Source organism: Elephantulus edwardii, unplaced genomic scaffold (genome assembly GCF_000299155.1).
Source record: "Elephantulus edwardii isolate Elephantulus edwardi_28Jun2011 unplaced genomic scaffold, EleEdw1.0 scaffold00055, whole genome shotgun sequence".
Lineage (NCBI taxonomy): Eukaryota > Metazoa > Chordata > Mammalia > Macroscelidea > Macroscelididae > Elephantulus > Elephantulus edwardii.
The window spans coordinates 998116-1021305 of record NW_006399805.1 but is presented as its reverse complement, the minus strand read 5'-3'; the positions used below and the strand labels follow the sequence as shown (position 1 = coordinate 1021305).

At 43.2% G+C, this 23190-nt stretch overlaps 1 protein-coding gene across 1 annotated transcript in view; it reads left to right on the top strand.

The window, feature by feature from the left end:
• The window catches only part of COPG2 (coatomer protein complex, subunit gamma 2), a 125208-nt gene that overhangs the window by 227 nt on the left and 101791 nt on the right, over window positions 1–23190 (top strand). The window contains exons 2-4 of the mRNA XM_006887132.1: window positions 2433–2485; window positions 3049–3129; window positions 5994–6065. Coding sequence (XP_006887194.1) covers window positions 2433–2485; window positions 3049–3129; window positions 5994–6065 — 206 coding nt within the window. The remainder of the gene's footprint in view (window positions 1–2432; window positions 2486–3048; window positions 3130–5993; window positions 6066–23190) is intronic.

The window sequence follows — 23190 nt, the reverse complement described above, 5'->3', positions numbered from 1 at the left end:
CGGCCCCGTCCTCCGACCTCGGCCCCGTCCTCCGACCTCCGCCCCGTCCTCCGACCTCGGGCCCCCACGCCCGACCACAACCCCCCATTCTCTGACCCCAGGCCCCACCCTCCGACCCCGGCCCCCATCCCATTTAGCTCGACCACCTTAAATCCCCGTTCGTGCGACCCTACCCCGTGCAGCCCAGTCCTGCACCCCCCGGACCCCTGTCCCATGCCACCGAGTTCCCCCAACTCCCCACCCTCTGACCTCAGCGTCATCTCAGCCCGAACCCCCAATCCTGCGACCCTGGCCACCCATCCGGTCAGCACCCTGCGGCCCAGGCCCGTCTAGAGGGTCCCCGTTTGCCCCTCTTACCTCCCCCCACCCTGTCCCCTTGGCCCCCCTCTCCCTCCCATGCTCCTTCCCCACCCCGGAGCCCCCGATTTCTCGGAAATGGCCATCGGACCCCTCTGTCCCTCAGCCCTGCCCCCCTTCGGAGGCCCGCGGGCCCGGGAAGCCGGCCTCCCCACCCCCCACCCGAAACCGCGAGCGGAAGAGGGACAGACCGCGGCCACCACCGCTTCCTTCCCGTCCCGGGCCTGCGGCCGGCTGCGAGGGGAAGCACTGGCCCTGCGGTCCCGGCCCCCGCCTTCCGCCGGCGGCCACGCTCACCCCTCACGGTCTCTCGACTCCCTCCGTCTGGCTCCCCTCCGGCCCGCAGCGCCGGGCCCAGACCCACTTCCGGTTCCGCGCGGCGGGGGCGGGGCCGCATCCGGGCCGAGGCCACGCCCTCCGGGGGACACCCCCGCCCCCTCCCGGGTGCCACGCCCCCTTCTGGGACGCCCCGCCCTCACCCCGTGCCCGTCCCCGCTGTGCCGGCACCTGCGCGTCCAGGTGAGGGGCGCACAGGACGCCTACCGTGGGCCCCCTGCCCTCGGCCGTAGGGAGCGGGGAGCCCCGGGTTTCCAGCCCCGCCGCCCCGCCCCCTCCTCCGCCCACGTGGCCGGGCCTGGGCTCTCTGCTGAGCTTGCAAACCCGCAAACCCGGCTGCAAAGTAAAATGTGTACACACACACACACACACACACACACACACACACACACACCAGCCCCGCCCCGCCGCCCCGCCCCCTGGCGCCCCCTCCGGCGTCGCCCCTCAGAGCTGCTGCTGCAGGGGCCGCAGGAGGAGGCGGGCCCATGGCAGGTGCAAGGCGTGAGTGCGCGCGTCGCAGGCGGGGGTGCTGGTGGTGCTGGGCCCCCCGCGCGGAGGAGCACCCTACAGAGGGGGAGCACCCTAGAAAGGGGAGCACCCTAGAAAGGGGAGCACTCTAGAAAGGGGGAGCACCCTAGAAAGGGGAGCACTCTAGAAAGGGGGAGCACCCTGCAGTGCGGCAGCACCCTAGAAAGGGGGAGCACTCTAGAAAGGGGGAGCATCCTGCAAGGGGGGAGTACTCTGCAGAGGGGGAGCACTCTAGAAAGGGGGAGCACCCTGCTGAGGGGGAGCAGCATCCCGCGAGGGGCCCTGGGTCGACGGGAGCGGCGTGTGTGCTAGGCGTGCAAAGTTGAGGTGCCTTCTGCCCTGGAGTCTGCCCTGGGACTTGAGCCCCGTTCTTCTCGGCATGGTGGCATACAGGACAGATTCCCGCGTCCGATGCAGTGGAAAGGGGGGAAGAGGTCGAACCTCCGACACGTGCCCCACCACCCCCAAAGCCCGGGGGAGGCAGGGGGCAGTTCACACACACACCCCAGTGGGCCCTGCCCCCTGCGTCTAAGTTCAGTGGTTCTCTGCAAAAAAGTCTTCGTTTCAGCCTCTCAGAGAACGTGTCTAAACACAGAAAACAGTGCTTGCCTTCAGAGACATCAGCGTGCCCTGCCATAATCTCATTAACCTTAATTGCCGTGGGAATGACAGATAATTTGTAATATGCTTGTAGAAAGGGCAGGGAGAGGACTCCCCCGCCTCCCCATTTCAGCAGGGTTCCAGCCAAAGGAAGTCCAGGAGCTTTCAGGATAGCAGTGACAGAGCTGCTGCCAGAATGCAGACTTTTATTGTAGTTACGGACCTATTTAGAGGCCATTAGCCCAGCGATAGGAGCACTGGTAGTGCCCTGGTTAAAGCACGCGCCTGCCAGGCGAATGCTGTGCACTTGGAACCCATCAGCCCGGGGAAAGATGAGTCAGTCGGCCTCCCTGAAGATTACATCCGTGGGAACCCAACGGGGCGGTTCTCTTGTGTCCCCCAGGGTCTCTCTGAGTTAGAAATCTACTGGAGGGCAGTGGGCTGGGTTTGTTGTGTGGTTTGTTTTTTTTTTTTTTCTCCCCTCAATCACTGATTTTTCCAAGCGGTCACCTCACTTAAGTGAGATTTCTCAAGCATTCAGTACCCTGTGGTGAGAGTCACTATGCTGGTGCAAGACAGCTATTACAGACATCTTTTGTTTTATGATGTAGGTAGTGGCTCCAACCCCTTCCAGCATCTGGAGAAGAGTGCCGTCTTACAGGAGGTATGGCTTTGCAAGAAAATTGTGCTCCTTGCTTTTCTATTTCAGTGTGGCAGGCAGAGAAGCCCCCCAGGCGGCTGTGCACAGGGCATCAGAGTGAGTCAGAGCTGAGGAATGCAACCGAATTCAGGGGGTGCAGGCTTTCAGCGGGTGTAGACTTGAGGGGAAAGCCTGAGGGGTTAATTTGCCCTGGGAGACTTGGAGCTTTTGATTCGGCTTTGCTACCCGTTAGGAAAGGGAAATGTCAGAAGAGGCAGTTAGTGTGAGGTTAGTGAAGGAAGTTACAGCTGTAAAGCTCCCTATGTTGATAGGATGTGTACCTGGAGCCTTAAACATTGTGATTGTTGTAAAAACACTGTGGTCTTTAAAGCTTAGAAAGTTGAATCAATACACTTAAAGGGAAGGAGTTATAAAGTCACATCTAAGTTCACAATTTTATCATATCGCATAACAGATTGAAAAACTAATGCTATTGGTATAGAGATTAAACTTTATTATAGTATTCATTATGCTATAATTTTGCATAAAGAAAGGTGGAAATATGCTACATATTAATGTTTCCCTAGGCTCGGATATTCAATGAAACTCCCATCAATCCACGAAGATGTTTGCATATTCTTACCAAGATTCTTTACTTACTGAACCAGGTAAAATTTTTTCACTTTTGTTCAGCTTTTCTGTCCTGGCATAGAAATACATAGCATGCAGCAAGGTCCTTTCTGGAAAGTATAATTAGTAATCTAAGAAATACAGACTTCTTGACTATATAAGGACTATATTTTATATTCCTGAAGTACTAAACTAGCTAGGGACATAGTAGATGCTCAACAAATACCTGGTGATTTGAGTTTAACTAAACCCAAGGGGGGGGAACCCCTCACTCATTACGCATTCAGTGATCTTACATAACAGGGTACAGCTGCTCAGCAGGTTTCTAAGCCTGTCACCTTTGCAGGAGGTGGCCACCTCTTCTCATGAAAATAGACAATGGATTCCAGCCACTGGCCTTTCATTTAGCAGCTAACCACATATCCGCTTCATCACCAGGTCTCCCTTGAGCTTAACGTAGTGTGTTACGTGTTGGGCTGGTAACCAAAAAGGTTGGCGGTTTGAACCCACCAGCTGCTCCACAGGAGAAAGAGAAGCAGTCTCCTCCTGTAAAGATTTACAGCCTCAGAAACCAGATGGAGGGTGGATCCCCATGAGTTGGAATCAACTCTAAGGCAGGGGCTCTGGGGTTTCCGAGGGTGTCCATCTCTCAGAAGTGCAATGCACAGTTCTTAGACAAGTTTCCGATAGATATTTTACCTTTACTAGGGAGATGGATTGACCGAATAGATCATAGTGATGTTTTAAAGCTTTATTTTTACTATTAGTACTCAGATTTTAAATTTATCATTTCTGCACCACAGTTGGTAGCTATATGATACTAGGAAAGTACTTTACCTGGCCTTTGCCAGGTACCCTGGTCTGTAAATGGGCTTTGTAATAGTACCTAGTTTGTGAAGTGATGATTAAGTGAAATAATGAAGGTAAACCATTGAAAGTAGAGCTTGACACATATGAAGCTTTCTGAAGCAATTTTAGTCACTCATTAAGTAAAGATTTGCTGCAGGCCTACATGTCCTGTGTACAATACTAGGCGCTGAGAAGATACAAAATCCACAAAAATATTTACCCTCCTAGAACTTAGAATCTGCTTGCTGTTATTATTGCAATTGCATTTTTTTTATCTTCTTCAGTTTAAAAATGTCTCGTGAGTGTGGCCTTAGAAAATGTGATTTTGTTTCTTCGATTTATGTAAATATAAATACACACTCATGGTACACATATATGTATGTAACAAACCCTATTCATATCTGTGTGTATATGTCTGTATATATGTGGAGACCCTCAGGTGATTTACATTTGGTGCTAAGTAAGAAGCCCATGTATTCTGTGTAAATATTTTAGATTTATTTCATGACTGAAAAGTCATTTTTGTTGTTCTCACATGGAGAAACATTTAAAACTACACACTTTTAAATAAGTCTTTTCACTAACATTACAGTTTCTGGCAGCATATTGTTGAAAACACAGCAAAATTAGTTTGATAGAACTTTTTATAGTACGCATTGTGTCCAAGTTGGCTATGGAAGCAGAGTTTTGGGAGTTAGTGGAAGTGCGTTCAAAGCAGCCTACACTCTTAATTGGCCAATACCTATCTAATGAGGCAGCTTACATTGAAACATTTCATTATCTTGATAAGGAAATTAACAAGCACAGCCTGAACTATAAACCCAGTTAACTACATAAACAGGTTTGGGAACCTTTCATTTTCTTTCTTTGTTGCATTCTTAGTGTAGAGAATAATACTTTTAGATTTTTACTGGAGTGGACATATCCACATGTTCTCTGAGTTTCAGGTCAGAGAATTTAGGTCAGAGAATTGACATGTAGTAGTATCAGTGAGAAGTATTTGGGCTGATAGACATTCAGTAACTTATTTATGAACCAAAGAAGAGACAATCCTTGTGGATAAGCAAGTTAATATTTTTATTTTAGTCATTATAAACTCTCATCCTAAACGCTAATCAAAATTTTATACCCACGGCGAAATAGACTATTAAATTTTATGTCAAAACCAAAGCTCTGAAAAGTAGTTGAGCCTAGTGTATCATACAGGATTGCTTTTAATGAAGAAATTAAATATTAAAATGGAAACAGCTCAAGGAGTCTGTGCTAGAAGTTTCCAAAGGTAGTAGAAGAGTTTAGCTAAGAGCTCTCTGTTCAAAAATTCTGGTTTCCATATCAGTCACACTCGGATCACCAGGGACTCAATTCTTTAGGGACATAGGATCTCAGACCTTACTGCTGAGCCGCTCAGACTGGACCTGCTTTTGCAAGGGCCTCAGATGATTTATTACACATATCAGCGTTTATGGGGCTCTGATCCAAAATGGGTTTGTTAGGGTCTCTAGCCAGTAGTTTGAGATCTATTAGCAGTCCTTAAGCCTTGTTGTGTTACATGACTAAGCTGATTTTTTTTTAGTCAGTCCTCTTTGCCATGTTTGCTGGGATTATTAGTTCTTTCAGTTTAATGTTTGTCATGCGCCAATGATAGGTCATTACTTATGCTGAGCAGTAGAAAGAAGGTAGAAATGTCTAGAGTAAGATCTATTCTTGAGCAGTGTAACAATAACATCCTGTTCTCACTACTGATGTCATGTACCATCTTGTAAATCATTGTTGAGGGGAGTGGAAATGGTTCTTGCTGAAAGGTTAAACACTGTTGCATGTTGTGTGAATCCGAGTTTAAATAAGGAGTTGGATAAAGGACCAAGAGATTTATATAAGAGGAAAGTCAGAAAAAATACATAATGATGAGGCAGAATATTTTCACAGAGCTCTCTTTTTGGTGTTTTTTTTTAAAGATGTTTGAAGAAATAGGTGAAATCCTTAACATATGTTTCTATAAGTTTTAAAATCTTTAAACATTTTAAGTTTTCTAAAAGTTCTAAATTTTATTTAGGGTGAGCATTTTGGAACCACGGAAGCCACTGAAGCCTTCTTTGCAATGACTCGCTTGTTTCAATCAAATGATGTAAGTGTCTGCTTTTTTCCTTAATTCTTTTAGCCTGAAGAAGCTCTTTTTCATTTGTTTTCCTTAGGGAACGTGAGGTGTTCCATCTTAGGAAGAGTGTTTGAAATGCTTGCAATTAACTTAAAACTTGTTTATTGTCATAAAACTTAAAAATGTGTGTTAGAAGACATGAAAATGGAAGGATATAGGAGAAAGCTGTTCACTCATAGATTTAACATCTAATCAAAAAATCCTTGATAGCTGGTTTCTGGTGTATGTTTGTAGAGGTGAGCTGGGATCTGTTCTTAAGTCATATTTTTGGAGAGTCTGGGCTTTCTGTTGGTCAGTGGTGGTGACAGTTGAGAAGAAGACTTGAACAGGGGCTAGGATGGGGACATGGAATGAGGAGGAAGAGGAGTGAGGACAAACTCGGAGACCTGCCAGCACCTCTCCATCACATTTAGTGTTTGCCACCCAGTTCTCAGAGCATAGCAGCTGCTTGCATTATGTCTGTCTTCAAAATGTCCTTATAGAGTTCTGTTTTGTCCAACCTTGACTCAGCCAGGCAGGGAAGAGGATTCTGGGAAGCACAGGTACAGCTTATCAAAAAGATATTATTTAAAACTATACCAGTTCATAGTTATCCACTGGACATTTTGTTCAGCCACATTTAACTTCCAAATAAACACAGTGACCAAGGCCTGCTTCCACCTGTCATGCCACCACTCTTGTCGTACAACTTAAGCCGTGCTAGACATCTCCTGCGAAAAGGATATTTTTAGACGATGCTCATTCTTTTAGCTGAGACACATTTCCTCCTTTGATACCCCTTAACTTGAGTACCAGTAACATTAGCTATCATTGGCCCATCTTACGTTGGATATAGATTAAGAGAAAGAAGGAATATTTTGAACATACAAATTGAACATACAAATATAATCATTTCAAATTAGAAATATGCAAAATTATCAATCCTTATTTCTGCAACTGATCAGAAATGGTATTTATAAATTCCTTTATTCACTCTTGTTGCTAGGATCCTATCAAGTCAGCAGTTTATATACGAAATGCTGTTGTTAGGTGCTGTCGAGTTGAGTATGACTTAGTGACGGTATGAACAACAACAGATCTGAACCCTGTTCTGTTCTGTACCATCCTCAAAATCTCTGACACACTCAAGCCCCTTTCTGCAGTCATTGTGTCAGTCTGCCTGGTTGAGAATCTTCCTCTTTTTTTGCTAACCCTCGGCCTTTCTAAGCATGATATTCCTTCCCAAGGAATAGCCTCTCCTAGCAACATGCCCAAGGTATGTGAGATGAAGCTTCATCATCCTTGCTTGCAAGGAGCGAGCTTCTGACCACCTTCTCCAAGACATATCTGTTTGTTCTTTTGGCAGTTCTCGAGTACTCTTCTCCAACACCACAGTTAAAGGCATAGCAAACCTCTGTATACACACAGAGCAAAGCATGGCCTGACCTACACTGTCCACCACCCTAGCTATGCTGGAGTCCACTGTAATAACAGCTATGCCATTCCATCTCACTGAGGGTCGTCCTCTTACTTGGTGACCCTCTACTTAACCAGAATGATGTCTTTCCCCAAACACTTGTTTTCTCCAAAGCAGGACATGAAGTCTCACCACCCTGTCTTTGAAGGTGTTTTCTGGCTGCATTTCCAAGACAGAGGTGGTTTTTTTTTTGTTTTTTTGTTCTTCTGGCAGTCTTTGATAAATATTTTGTCAGAGGCATTGATTGTTCCTCCTTCAGTACTTCTTATACATTGACCCCCACCCCCTTCCTGTGCATTTGAAACAATTAAAAATCCTATGTCTTGGGTCAGTTGCACCTTAGTTCTCAGAAAGACATGCTTGCTTTTTCATACTTATAGTGGTCTTTTGCAGCAGATTTACTCAGTGTAATTTATTGTTTGATTTCCTGACTGCTGCTTCCATGGGTGTTAATTATGGATTCTAGTAAAATGAGATCTTTGGTAATTACAATCTTTCCTCTGTTTATCATAATGTTGCTTATTGGTTAAGAAAAGAGCAAAGATTTTTCTTTTCTTGATGTTGAAGATGTAAGCCACACTGAAGGCTCAGGTCTTTGATCTTCATCAGTAAATGAGTCATGTTTTCTTTGCTTTCAGCAAACGTTTCTGTTAATTTTTGTGTATGTATTCCCTTTTCACTCAGCAAGTTCCTTACCTGCTAAGTTGATCCAAGCTTTCATTTTTGGATGGATTGGGCCATTAATAGGCCTGTCAGTATTAAAGTTTCTACTTCTCATTTACAGTTTTACATTATTTTCTTATTGCTGTTGTTGTTAATTACTGTCAAGTTGGACCCAACTCATGGCTGAGCCTCCAGCGGGTTTTCAGAGGCTGTAAATTGCATGGGAAGAGACTGCCCATCTTTCTCCCACAGAGCTTTGTATAAGCCAGTGGAATACTGTGGGGTGCTCCAGCTGACTCCTGTATTGCGGAATACCCCTCCTTACTCTGCTGTGTAGTAATATTCCAGCTTCCTTTTGATAATCAGCCCTGTCGTCCCAGCCAAACAGCCACCCCTTTTTCTGCCTATGAGCCCAAAGTGACAGTCCAGTTTCCTGTTGAGTGAAAATATTTCCCTGTTCCTTGTGAATATATCAGCACTGGTACCTTGGGAACCAAGACCATGAGACCAGGAGTTAGAGAGAAGGAAAGCTGTCAGTATGTAATGAAGGAAATTAGGAAAAAGAGCTACTTGCATTTCAACCCTCGAGTCCTGGACCCATCAATTCTTGTGTTGAGAGAAGCAGAACTTTATACTGGTTGCTGGATTTGAATCTGTGTCCCGTTACCTGAGCTGTAAAGTCTTCAACAGCTCATTCCACTGTTCAAGCAAGCCATCTTTTTAAGAGCCGTGCCCAAAGCAGGTAAGCTTCTTGTTACAGTTGGTGTGCTCTACGGTGAGTTCTCTGGTTAGAAACAGTGCGGTGTGGAACACCATGTTGTTAAGGCCTCTGTAACTTCCTGGTGGTAGTTGTGCAGAAGTCTTTGAGACAGGGAGGGCAGGATCATATATCTTGGTAAGACCAAGGGGCTATTCCCTCCATCATGAAAATTATCTCCGCTGGTGTAACCACCCCCCGCTACCAGGCAGTGGCTGATCTCCACGGAAATGGTCTATATTTGGGGCTTGGTGGTTTTGTGTTGGGTTTTGTTTGTTTTTTCTCCTGGTTAGTTACACATTCGGTGGTCACTGATCAGATCAACCTTGGTGTGTAAAGTCCACGTTGCTGATTCCATAACCTCCATCTCTGCTCTTATAAGCCCATTGGATACAGATGGGTGGCTGAGGAAGGAGGTTGACTGGCATACATAGCCTGGGTCATCTTGTCTACCTCGTGCTACCTCCTGTGCTGAAGGTGTTCTTGGTGAATTTGCATAAGACAGTATTCAGAAGGATCTATTCTCACATCTCTACCCCAGACTATTAATTTTCCAATAATGCCCCTTCCAAGCACACATCTTAGATATCTAGTGCTGCTATAACAGAAATGCCATATATGAGTGCCTTTCACAGATTTCTTTTCTCACAGTTTATGGTACTAGACGTACAAATTTAGGGTGCTGGATCTAAGAGAAGGCTTTCTTTTCCTGTTAGCTATGGAAGATCTTACTCTCTTTTTTAGCTTCTGCTCTTGCGAAGTCTTCATGTGATTTGGCATCTCTCTTCCCCATCTCAGATTCAATGGCTTGTTTGTTTTACTTTCTTGTATACCTTAAAAAAAAGTGGATTTAAATCACACCATGCCCTAAAAAATACCCAACAAAAAAACCGTAAAAAACCACACCCTGCCCTCATCCTATCTTATTAACATAGCAGAGACAACCCTTTCCCAAATGATTTACTACATACAGTTATTTCCAAGTCATGACTGCGCCTACCCATGAGCTTCCTGCTCAGCAAAACTGCCACCCAGACGCTCAGCTTAAAATTTGCCCACAAAAGAGGGGGCAGTTTCTGCCCAGCCCCGGCTGATGCCCGGTACTCCAGGTTTTTGAGAATGAGAAGTTAGACATCCATTATTATGAGATAACTTCAATATTTAAATTCTGTCAAGGTAAAAATATTTCTGGAACCTGATCGTAAACCTAATATCACTCATTGAGTATTGTTTTGGTATGAGTACACTGGATTCACTTTGTGGCTTTTCAGTAATCCTATTTCATAATGAAATATTGAATATTTCACCACTAAAAAGGCCGCTCTGAGGTGCTAATGTTTCTCACTCCATGAATGAACAAAAGGTTGGAAGTGTAATCAGAACCAGTGATGCCACTGAAGAAAGGCTTGATGGTCTGGTTCTGTAAAAGTTATAACCTATGAAGCCTCAGACAGTACTCAGTCACACTAATAGATGCCACTCACTCACTCACTGCTGTTAAGTTAGAACTGACTCATAACTGACCTTCCAGCTGGTTTCAGAGGCTGTAAATCGTATGGGAGGTGATTGCCTATCTTTCTGCATGGAACTGCTGGTGGATTTGAATCACCTGCCTTTCTTATGCATTAGACCACCCTCTATGTCTGCAAGATCTAGATTAGTTTCATAGCAAGTGCCTGCACATGTGTTTGTTCAAGCAGTGAACAAATTTGGAAGCATGTTGGGATAGCAGACCATAGCAGTCACTGTCTGATGAGGCTACAGTAAACCAGTTGTATTTTTCAAAATCTTTCTGATTTTGTAAGGGCCAAATAAGCCACTTGAATGTCAGTGTGTCATGCATCACAAGTCCTTGGTAGCAGTGTGTATTCCTGCAGGCCTTCTAGGGTGTACAGTAGTAGTTTACTGTTTTGGTAGATAGAAACAGGTCTGGTGACTTCCACTGGGACTTTCCTACAGTAGTAATTCTTCCTCTGTGGATCAGGGAGCCAAGATAGGAATTTTGCCAAGTGCTCAGCATGTCTTTTCCAGAGTTGGGAAAACAGCCATAGAGTAGCATCAGGCACCCACGTGGATCACTGGGAGATGGGCCTGAGCCTTTCTGAAGGAAAGTTAAGTAAGCCTCCATGAGCCTTTACTCTGATTGGCCCACTTTGGTGGCATTTTGGATCTGTGGAAAGTAATGTCAGTTCAGGGCCAGTTTCCTGTCATTTTGGAAAATTCTGTTTTCTTTCCCTTCACAAGGCACAGTCACCCTTGAGTGTCCTGTGGGAAAGGATGGGAAAAGATATATGATCCACATTTTTGTAAGCATCTTAAGGAAATTCCTGTTCTCTTCTTTCAAGGAATCTAGATCTGTGAATTGACTGATGTCCAGGGATTGGGTTATGGGCTCCTCTGACCTGCTATTGTAGTGATTCAAGTACAGTTTCCATTTTCTAGACTGAGCACCGAGGAATTAGTGGACTTTAGCTCTGGTGCCCATTACAGCAACTGCACTGACTTTTGTCTATGTTACCTAAGTGCTGCTGTTTGGCTTAGTAACTATGAAAAGGTGTTTAATTGTTTGGATCATAGTAAATTATGAGCATCATGACAAGAGTAGAAATTCTCAAACACTTTATTGTGCTCATGTGGAACCTAGATATAGACTAAGAAGCAGTCTTTCAAACAGAACAGGGGGCTACCACATGATTTAAAATCAGGAAAGGTGTGCATCAAGGTTGTATTTTTTCTCCCTGTCTGTTAATCCTGTATGCTGAGCAGATAACTTGAGAAACTGAACTCTGAAGAAGAATTTGGCATCAGGATTGGAGGAAGACTCACCAACAACCTGTGTTACGCAGAGGACAACCTTCCTTCCAAAAGTGAAAAAGACTTGGATCACTTACTGCAGAAAATAAAAGCCCACAGCCTTCAATATGGATTACACCTCAAGATCAAGAAAACAAAAATCCTTACCACTGGACTAAAGGCAACATGGCAGCATTATGATAGATGGAAAAAAGATTGAAGTTGTCAGTTAGTTCCTTTTACAGAGATCAACAACCAACACAGGTGGTAACAACAAATCAAAGAGACACGTTGCGTTGGCAAATCTGCTCTCAAGGGCCTGTTTAAAGTGCACAAAAACAAGCATATCACTTTAAAGGTTAAGATGTGCCTGGCCAAAGCCAGGGTGGTTTCAGTTGCTTTATATACATGTGAAAATTAGGTACTGAATAAGGAAGACCAAAGAACAGTTGATGCCTTCGAACGATGGTGAAGAGTGTTTCATGTACCATGAACTACCAGAAGCAGCAAATCTGTCTTGGAGGAATTGCAACTAAGGTGATTTTTAGAGACAATGATGATGAAACTTCCTCTCACATATCAGACATATTGTCAGGAGGTGTCAGACCTTAGAAGTAAAACCTCATGCTTGGTAAAAGAGAGCGGCAGTGAAAACTCTTAATGGGATGAATTGACACAGTGACTCAGCAGTGGGTTTGAGCATGTCGAGATTGTGAAGATGACACAGAATAGGTCAATTTGTTGTACAAAGTTTCCCTGTGAGTGATGGTCGGCAGCACCTGACAGCAGCAGCAACACGCCGGGATGTCCTCTTCATCTTATCTTTGAATTCAGCCTGCCCAGTTAGGTTGCAGCTTTTTCACATTCTTTATTTGCTGGGGCTCATCTCCTCAAAGTATAAATCAGAACTTCAGAAAGGGCAGTGTCCTCTACAGCCACTTGATAAATAGAGGGAGTGGGTCAGCTGGTCTCACATCAAAAAATCCATGTCAGCATCCTGCTCTCTCTGATCGACTCTCTTCTCTGTCCGAGCCATGGTATTTTCTTTCATCTCATATGCATGTGAAAGCTGGGCAATGAATAAATAAAGACTAAAGAAGAGTCGATGTGTCTGACTTGTAGTGTTGGCAAAGAAGATGTAACATACTACAGATGGCCAAAGGAGCAGACAAGCCTATCTTGGAAGACAGATTTTAGCCAGAATGCTTCTGGGAGACAAGGATGGCAAAGCTCGGTCTCACATACTTTGGGCATGTTATCAGGAGAGGCCACTCCCACTCCAAGAAGGACCTCGTGCTGTATAGAGGATCAGAAACAAGATGAAGATTCTCCATGAGGTAGACTGGCCTGGTGGCTGCCAACAGTGGGATCAAGCCGAGCACTGGCGGTGAGGATAACACAGGATGGTCACGTTTTATTCCATTCCACACAGAGTCCTTATGAGTTGGAACCAACTGGAGAGCACCCAGCAGCAGTGACAATCTTCCCAGGAAGTTCTGGCATTGCACCTTGATTCCATGCAAGCTGCCTCTGACCAAGCTTAAGCCAACCAGCTGAGCAATTTAGATCCATTTCCTAGGCTCACACACAGAACCCAGTGTCTTTGCTTTATTGCACCCCTGTTAAATCCTGACTTCAGTATACGATTCCCTGCAAGGTTGTAAATGGAATTTGTATAGTAATTCAGACACCTGCAGGACCTGCTTTTCAGAAATCTCAGCTCCGTGGCCAAAATCGATAAAGCTGTTACCGCAGAAAATCTCTAGTCCCTCGCTCAGACCTGGAGCTACAAACTTCAAAGTCTGAACTCATCATTTTATTTTCCCAAACTAGCTTCTGTCTAGTCACCTCTTGGCCATGGTGACCCCCATGAGACACTGTACTTGTGGTTGTTAGGTACCATTGAGTAAGAATTATAGTGTGACCCTATCTGAACCCTGTCCTCTCCTATACCATCTTCATAATCTCTGACACACTTGAGCCTATTGCTGCAGTCAGTGTGTCAGTCCACCTGATGGGGATTCTTCTCCTTCACTGGCTTTTGGCCTTTCCAAGCATGATGTCCCTCTCCAAGGAAGAACCTCTTCTGACAACATACTCAGAATATATGAGATGAAGCGTCATTATTTTACCTCCAAAGAGCACTAGATGCACTTTCTCCAAGACCCCTCCATTTGTTCATGGAATATTCAGTACTCTTCTCCGACACGAGAGATCAGAGGCTTCAGTTCTTCTGTCATCTTTAGACACTGTCCAACTCTCAGATGGGTAGCAAGTAATAAGACCATGGCCTGAATGAGGAGTAACTACTTACCTGTCATGACAGGAGCTCTGGTGGTCTAGTGGCAAGAAGCTGCACTGCAATCCTGAAGGCATACGGTTCTAATTCACACCAGCTGATCTTCAGGAAGAGGATGGGCACTCCCTTGTGATTAACTGCCTCCGAAAACCCACCAGAGAGACTGGAACATGCATTAACAGAGAACTACCAGAAATACAAGCTGGATTTAGAAGAGACCGTGGTATTAGAAACATTATTGCCAATATCAGATGGATCTTGACTGAAAGCAGAGAGTACCAGAGGACTGTTACCTGTGCTTCATTGACTATGTAGATCACAACAAGTTGTGACTAACTCCGAGAAGAACAGGAAACAGTGAATGGTTCAAAATTAGGAAAGGCGTGTCAGGGATAGGTCCTGTCCCTATACCTTTTTAATCTATATGCAGAGCGGATTATTTGAGAGGCTAGACTTTATGAGGAGGAGTGTGGCATCAGGATTAGAGGAAGACTTGTCAACAGCCTGTACTACACATGATACAACTTTTCTTGCCAAAACTAAGGAGGACTGAAGCGTTTGCTACAGAGGGTCAAGGACTGACGTCTTAAGTATGGATTGAAGTTCAAGATCAAGAAGACAAAGATTCTCACCACTGGGCCAAATGGCACCTTCATGATTGCAGGAGAAGAGATGAGGTTCTTAATTTCAGCTTACTCGACTCCACAGTCAGCCCTCTTGGCACCAGCAGTCAGGACATCAAAAGATAAATTGCACTGGGGAAGTCTGCTGTCAGGGACCTCTCCAGAGTGCTGAGTAGCAATGACGTCAGTCTAGAGACTAAGGTGTGCCTGATCTATGCTATGATCTTTGCAATTATATGCAATACATCAGAGAGCTGGACAGTGACTAAAAATGACAGAATAAGAATCAATGCCTTTGAGTTGTGGTGCTGGAGAAGAGTATTGAACATACCGTGGACAGCTAGGGAAACAAATAGGTCTGTCTTGGAGAGGGTGAAACCAAGTTTCTTCTTGGGAGGCAAGGATTTTGAAGCTCTCTCTTGCATACTTTGGACACATGGCTAGGGGGGATCATTCCTTGTAGAGGGACATCATGCTTGGAAGAATTGAGGGTCAGCACAGGAGAGGAAAACCCCAGATGACATGATTAACATGATAACTGGGGCAGTGGGATTAGGTGTGTCGGAGTCAGTGAGGCTGACTTAGGACAGGGCATGGTTCAGAGATGTTGAACGTAGAATCTCTGTGAGTTGCAGACAACTTGACAGCACATAACCACAAATGGCAACAACAATTAACTATGATAAAACTTTGTACACTGTGGTGTTCTGTGGCAGCAATGATGTGGTTACCTGAAGCCCTGACTTCTATTAAGCTCATGATTATACTCTCTACAGAGGATAATAAAAGGAACTCTGGTGGTGGTGTGGTTAAGGCATTCAGCCACCAACCACAAGGTCACAGTTCAAACCCACCAGCTACTCCACAGAAGAAAGATGAGGCCGTTTGTAGCCATAGAGATTTACATCCTCGGAAACCGCGTGGACAGTTCACTCTGTTCTTTAGGGTCTTCGTGAACTGGAATTGCAGGCAATGGGTTTAGTTTGGGTTATTCTGCCATTATCACCATGGACTGGCGGAGACCCCTTTACCAATGGAAAAAGTGTCATCAATGCTACTGATCAGCCCAGAGAATTGGTTTCAGATTCCTATCCGTTAGATTCATTTTCCTGTTAATCACTCCTGTGCCAGTAATTCAGGAGTCCACCAAGAATGTAGAACATGATGAGTATTATTGAGTAAAGAGGGATTAAACTAGAAAGTTAGTCATTTCTGGCTACTAGACTTGGGTCATAAAGTGGGCAGGGTGGCAGTCTAAGAAGATTTTTGCCTCTTTGTTGCTCTGTGATTTTTTTTATCCCGGGTCTGGTTGGTCAGGACTCCGGTTGGCAAGAATGACTCCACGTGGAGCAGGAAGAGGTTGAAGAGATGGGAGGACACAGGGCAGAGTAGAAGTCTCTAGCCCCGTGGCTGTCGACAGAGGACATTTGTCAGATGTTTGGGACAGTTGGTTATTTCAACTAAGGAGCATGTGTGACAGTGATGCTGGCGCCTAGTGGCCTAGTGAGCGGAGGGGCTGCTGAGCATCTTGTAATACATCAAACAGCTTCCACAGCAAAGACCCCTCTGGCCCTTACAGCACCCGAGCACTTCAGGTGTGCCTTCCAGGGACCACACAGATTTTTTTCTTCTGTTTAATTAATTCAAAATTAATTAATTGGTGAAACATTCTTCTAGGTCGTGTAACCCTGGTCTGTCCACTTGCTATACAGAGGTAACTTGTAGTTGCCGTGAAGCCAAACACTGTGACACTGATGAGTCAAATGTGGTAATGGTTACCCACGGTGGACAGTGGTTGGTGAAGCTCCCCGATTGAAACAAGCTTGGAAGCAGGAGTTGCATCCAGTTCTGTAATAGCTTGCCTCCAGAAACCCTGTGAACCTGGAGAAAGGATGAAAGTTATACAGATATCCAGGACTTTCTTTCATAGGGTCATTTCGTTCATGAGTCACCTACAACTTGACGGCACTTAACAACAACAACAATTCTAAACCATACAGAAGAGGGATTCTAGGAAAAGAGTTCTAGTTTAGCCAGACTGTTGTTGTTGGGTACTGAGTTTACCATAGCTCCGTGACCCCGTGAACTGCAGATCCGAGCCAGCCCTATCCTGCGCCATCCTCAGCCTTCCTGATATACTCAAGCTCATTGTTACAGCCACTGTTTCGTTGAATGCTTTTAATGATAGTCCATCTCATTGAGGGTTTTGCTGGACAAAGAGCTAAACCACCAGAAGTTTTATACACGATCTAGAAGAAAGGGCGTCGTTGATGGTACAAGGTGGGAGGTAACTGCTGGAATGATGCCCAGGGCAAGGTGAGAGGGCTGGAGTGAAGTCTACTGGGGGAGGAATGAACTTGGTTGCAGAGCTTGGAAGGTTCATTCAGAGGCGGCAGAACAAGGCAGTGTGGATCAGGGCAGATAGGGTGGAGCACTGAGGGGAGGGAGGGGAGTGCGGGGAAGGAGAGGTGAGAACTGGACTGTAGCACATGGCGTTCCCTCCTGTATTCTGAGGAAATGTTACGCTGATGTTGGCACTCCTCTGTTAACGTTTTTACCCACGTTCCACATTTATGTCCTCAACTATTAACTGTTTTTGTATATATTAAAATATAAATACTATTACTTCAATATTACTTTATGATTTTAAAAGTATTTTAAAATAAATATATGTACATGTGTATGAATGTAAACTTACTCAGCTTGCTATGTGCGTATCTACTGTTTAAGGTACTTCCAGTGTTTTGCTCTTGTAGATGTTACCATACGATGTTTATGTAAAAATTATTTTATTTACTTGGTTAGACTTTTCTGGGCTAGCTAGCTACAACTGGAATTTCTAGATAATACTGGGAATTTGATCTTTACAATCTGATATTTAAAGGAGTTGTCTAGTTTGCACAAACTTCTCCAAATCCTCATCAACATTTCTTGTTCTCAAAACAGAGTATTTTCCATTTGGAAGAATGTGCATTTCATTGTGTTTTTTTCATTTGTTTAGATCATCCCTGCAGAGTTCACCACTCTTCTTAAGTTTAGTAACGATTTTACTTTTCTTTGAATTGCTTCTTCATATTATTGCTTATTTATATTATTAATGTGTAAGTTTAAAAAATCAACTTTATTGAGGTATAGTTTATATATAACTCAAAAATTCAGTTGAATGAATGTTGATCAAGATATAGAATCTTGCAACCTCAAGTCATGAGACAGAAATTTGTTATCAACCCAGACCATGTGCCTTAAGTTATCAGTCCCATCCCCCAGCTACAAGTGGCTAGCAACTACTGGTCTGCTTGCTGACTATATAATTGTGCATTTTCTGGAATCCTATAATAATATGAACTACACCTACTGATACTTATGGACTGTTTCATTGTCCAGGAGTTCACATTTATGACAGTTGTAAAATATATATATATAAAATGCTAGTTTTCACATATTGTCTTGGTGTTTAGAATCTAACCAGGATAATAGATGAAGTGTCTTTTGTGACTCATATGCCTTGCTTTCTTGCTTTGTTTATTTAGTTCATAGCTTTTGAGACTGATCACACCTTTTCTGTGTATCTGTCATCTATTCCTTTTTCTTGTTGAGTGGGTATTCCATTGTGCTGTTGACTTAGAACTGACCCATTGCTAACCCTCCAGCAGGTTTTCAGGGACTGTTAATCACACCAGAGGACACTGCCTGCCTTTTTCCTGTGGAGTGGCTGGTGAATTTGAACTGCCAGAGAAGAGCTCCCTTTGGGTTGGGAGCTCAGCTCCCTACATACCGGCTACGGCACTGGAGATCCATAGACCATTGAATAGATGCAGTCTAATTATCAACACTGTTGAGGCTGTTTCCAAGCTATGGGTATTGCGAGTAAAGCTTTGTTTGAATCTTGTGTTGTTAAGTGCCGTCAAGTTGCAGGCGACTCATAGAGACCCTATGAAGGAGAGTCCTCAACGCTTAGGTGTCTCTCATCCTCTCTCCAGGTTCATAGGGTTTCTGGAGGCAAGCCATTACGGAAGTGGATGCCACTCCTCCTTCCAAGCTTGTTTTAATCGGGGAGCTCCACCCCACTCTCTGTCCACATTGTTTGAATCTAGATTGTAATTTATTTTGACTGATTCCTAATGATGAAATTGCTGGGTTTGCATTTCCCTGATAATGAATGATGTTTAGGATCTTTTTATGTGTTTATTCGACATCTGTATACATTTGATGAAGTTTCCACACTACTACCACTACCCCCTATCCTTAAGTATTGCAACTCAAGGCTTGAATTTATTCTTCAGTTCCTTCAGCTTAAGAAATGCTGAGTGAGTTCAGTCCCTTTAGTTTTCTTTATTATAATACTTTACTTTGTCTTCCCACGCTGCCCTTTGAAATCTTCTGTTCAGCTCCTTAATTTCTGTATTTCTTCCCTTTGCTTTGGCTTCTTGGCGCTTTAGTGCAATATTCAGAGTCTCTTCTGACATCCATCTTGGTCCTTTCTTCCTGCTCTGTCTTTGTAATGACCCCTTGCATTCTTCCTGGATGATATTTTTTTATATCCTCCCACAGCTCATCTGGTCTTCGCTCATTCGTGTTCAAAGCCTCAAACCTGTTCCTGAGATGGTTTTGAAATTGAGGTGGGATAGACTCCGTGGATATGATTTAGTTTTCCTTAGATTCAACTTGAACTTGCATATGAGTAGTTGGTGGTCTGTTCCACAATCAGCACCTGGCCTGGTTTTCACAGCTGTTATTGAGCGTCTCCATCAGTTCTTTTCATAGATGTAATCTATCTGATTCCTATACATACCATCAGATAAAATCTATGTGTATAACCTGCATTCATGTTTCTTGTAAAAAGTATTTGCAATGAATAAATTGTACAAAATTCTATCATTCTATCTTCAGCTTCATTTATGTCTTCCAAGGCCATGTTTTCCAACTACTGATCCTCCTTCTCTCTTTCCAACTCTTGCAATACAGTCACCCATTATTATTAATGCATCTTGATTGCATGTTCAATCGATCTCTGACTGCAAAAATTGGCAGAAGTCTTCTATTCCCTCCTCTTTGGCTCTAGTTGTTGGTGCATATATTTGAATGATAGTGGTGTTCACTGGACTTTTTTTATGTGTATGGATATCACTCACAACATTGTATTTCAAGATGGACCTAGAAATTACTTTTTTAAATTGTGAAAGCGACCCTATTTTTCCTCACCTTTTCATTTGCAGCATAGTAGATCATCTGACTCAAAATGTCCCATGTCAGTCCATCTCATTTTGCCATTACCTAGTATGTCAGTATTTATGTGTTCCATTTCTTTCATAACAATGTACAGTTTTCCTACATTCTGAAGCTTTGTCTGACATACTTTGGACATGTTGCAAGGAGGGACCAGTCCTTGGGGAGGGACATCATGCTTGGGAGGGTCGAGAGAAGTGCAGGAGGAAGACCCTCGGTGAGATGGATTGATTCAGTGGCTAGGGTAATGGGGGTGGGTGTATCAGAGACAGATTGGCACAGGATAGAGCAGGTTTTAGGGCTGTTGTACACAGGGTCACTATATTTGACGGCCTATAACAACAACTCTATCTATGTATCTATGAATGATATATGTTTTACAAACATTTCTTCCCAGCCTGTGATTTGCTTTTTCATTCACTTACCACTTTTTTCGGATGGCCGAGTTGATAAAAATTTATATAGTAAAAATAGAAGACATACAGTTTTGCATACAATATTGTAGATCACTGCCATATTCAAGATTTAGAATATTTCCTCCACCTCACAAAGTTCTCTTGCCTCTTTATAACATCTCATCCTTGACCCCTTCTCTATCCCCTGGCAACCAATGATCTCTTTCCTTTCTTTATAGGTTTTTCAGGGTGTCATAGAAATGGTATTCTACTCTATAAAGACTCAGAATCTTCTTTTCAGTCTTTATTTCATTAAATTATAGTGTTACCCTATTATGGATGTGCCTCAGTTTATCCCTTTACCAACTGAAGGATATTTGTGTTGTTACCAGGTTTTGATGGTTATAGATAGAGTTACTGTAACCATTCATGTACAGATTTTTATATAAACATAAGATTATTTCTCTTGGGGAAACACCCAGGAATGGGATTACTGGTTTATATTGCGGGTGTGTGATTATAAGAAACTGGTAATCTGTGTTCCAGAGTAGGTGCCCCTGTTTCCATGCCCATCAGCGTTACCTGAGGCCTGCCACTGGTTCACACCCTGTGCTTTTTAGCTAGGACTTGGTGGTGTCCGTGTTTTTTTTTATTTTCCTCCTCCTCCTCCTCCTCCTCCTCCTCCTCCTGCTGTTCTGATGGTTATGTAGTATATCTCACTGGGATTTTAATTGACATTTTCTGATTAATCATCTCAAACATCTTTCATATACTTGTTTTGCCTTCCATATCTCGTCCATGGTAACGGATCTGCTCATATTTGCCCCATTTAAAAAAAATTACTGCTTTTTTCATTGTTGGTTCTGAAAATTCCTTAGATAATTTGGATACAAGTCCCCTATCAGATTTATATTGCAAGTATTTTTCTGCTAGACTGTGTCATGTCTTTGCATTTTCTTAGACTTCACTGACACTGAGTATGCTTTTGATGTATACTCATAGGCTTCGCTTAGGAAAGACACAAAGATTTTCTCCGATGCTTTTCTCCAGCAATGTTACACTTGTGCGTCACAATTACTTTAAGACTCACTTTAAATTCAGTTTTGTACATTGTGTAAATAGAAAGGATTGGATTTCTTCTTTCTCTCAACAAGTGGCTCTGGGTCATGTGAAGAAGGAGGTTGAGTTATACTGGCAGATTGGGACGATCTCTTTTATCGCAGGCTTATTCTACATACGGCCTTCCCTCCCTCAGGACTGTAGGATTTCATCTATGTGACAGTGCATGCGTAGTAGTCAAATCAATAAAGAGATTACACTGGAGTGCTTGCCTCCGCTTGAGTGACTGGTGGTGGTGATAAAAGTGTTGTAAACTGATGATGATGATGTTTATACAACTCTATGACTGTACTAAAACCTGTTGAACTGTACACTATAACTAAGTGAATTGTTGGCAGTGTGAATTATAGCCGCATAAAGCAATTGATTTTTTAAAGCTAATAGAGGAGATAAAATAGACTATACTAGAAGTAAAATCTAGACAGAGGTAGAAAAGAAAGACAAGGTTAAAAAAAAAGAAAGAAAGACAAGGTTATTAAAAAAACATGGAAATAACTAGAATACCTAGGAATTAAATAAAACAATGGTTAATTTAAACTCCATTCTACCCATAACTAGAGGTAGTAAATTGAAATGTAAGTAGAATGAACACTTCAATTAAATCTCTCTCAGGGAGGAGAGATAGGGAATGGCAAAGGACACACTGACAAAGGAGATTAATCAGAACTGGTTTTGACAAGCACTGTGGCAGTGGGACAATTAAAACAGACTTTCAAGGGGAAAAAAAAGAGAGGAACGAACTGGGGGGGGCGTAGAGAAAATAGTGCAACAATGAATGAGTGGAAATCCAAAATCTCTGTAAATGTTCATTAAAATTAATAAAATTTAAAAAAAAAAGAATCAACAGGATTAATTTGAATCCTTTAAGTAAGGGGAGTTAACATGTTTTTCCCCATTTAAGTCTAATTTGTGTTATTTTACACATAATTAAAGCAATAATGCATTAAAATGGATACTAAAATTAAAAAAAAAAGGCAGAGGTTGACAATCTAGATGAAAGACCTGACAATAAAACTATTGTTGAACTTTGCTTTGAGATATAACTAGTTATTCTTGAACTTTGCTTTGAGGTACAACTAGTTAAGATCCAACTGTGAACAGTTGGATCCTTGCAGATGCTGCCCCTGTGGTTTGTGTGAGAGCCTGGTCCTCTGTACACTCGCTGGTGTTTACTGCAGCTTTATGTTGTTGGTATGTACCATTGAGTCAGAGCCAACTCATAAGCTGACCCTCCAACCAGTTTTCAGAGGTGGTAAATCAAATGAGAGGAGATTGCCAATCTTTCTCCCATAGAGTAAGTTTTAAATTGAGCAGTATGAAGTTTTGTTTTGGGGTTCCTTTTTCTCCATTCAGATTTTTTTTTTGCTATTTGAAGTCCTTAGCTTTCCATATGATTTTATTATCAGTTTGTCTTTTGGTACAAAAAAGAATCCTGAAATTTTGATTAGGATTGCATATGATCTAACGATCAGTTTGAGGAGCATTAATATTTTGGCACTCTTGAATCTTCTAGGAATGTAGGTATATTTCCATTTATTTTAAGACCCAAACCAAACACATGGCCATAGAACTGCTTCTGGCACATAGTAACACTATTGAACAGGGTGGAACTGCCCTGTAAGTTTTCCAAGGCTGGAAATCTCTTTATGCTGAGTGAAATATCTCAGTCACAAAAGGACAAATATTGCATAGTGCCACTGTTGTAAAACAGGACTGACATTGGGGTTGGGGGGAGACTGAGAAAGATGGGATAAATAATGTATA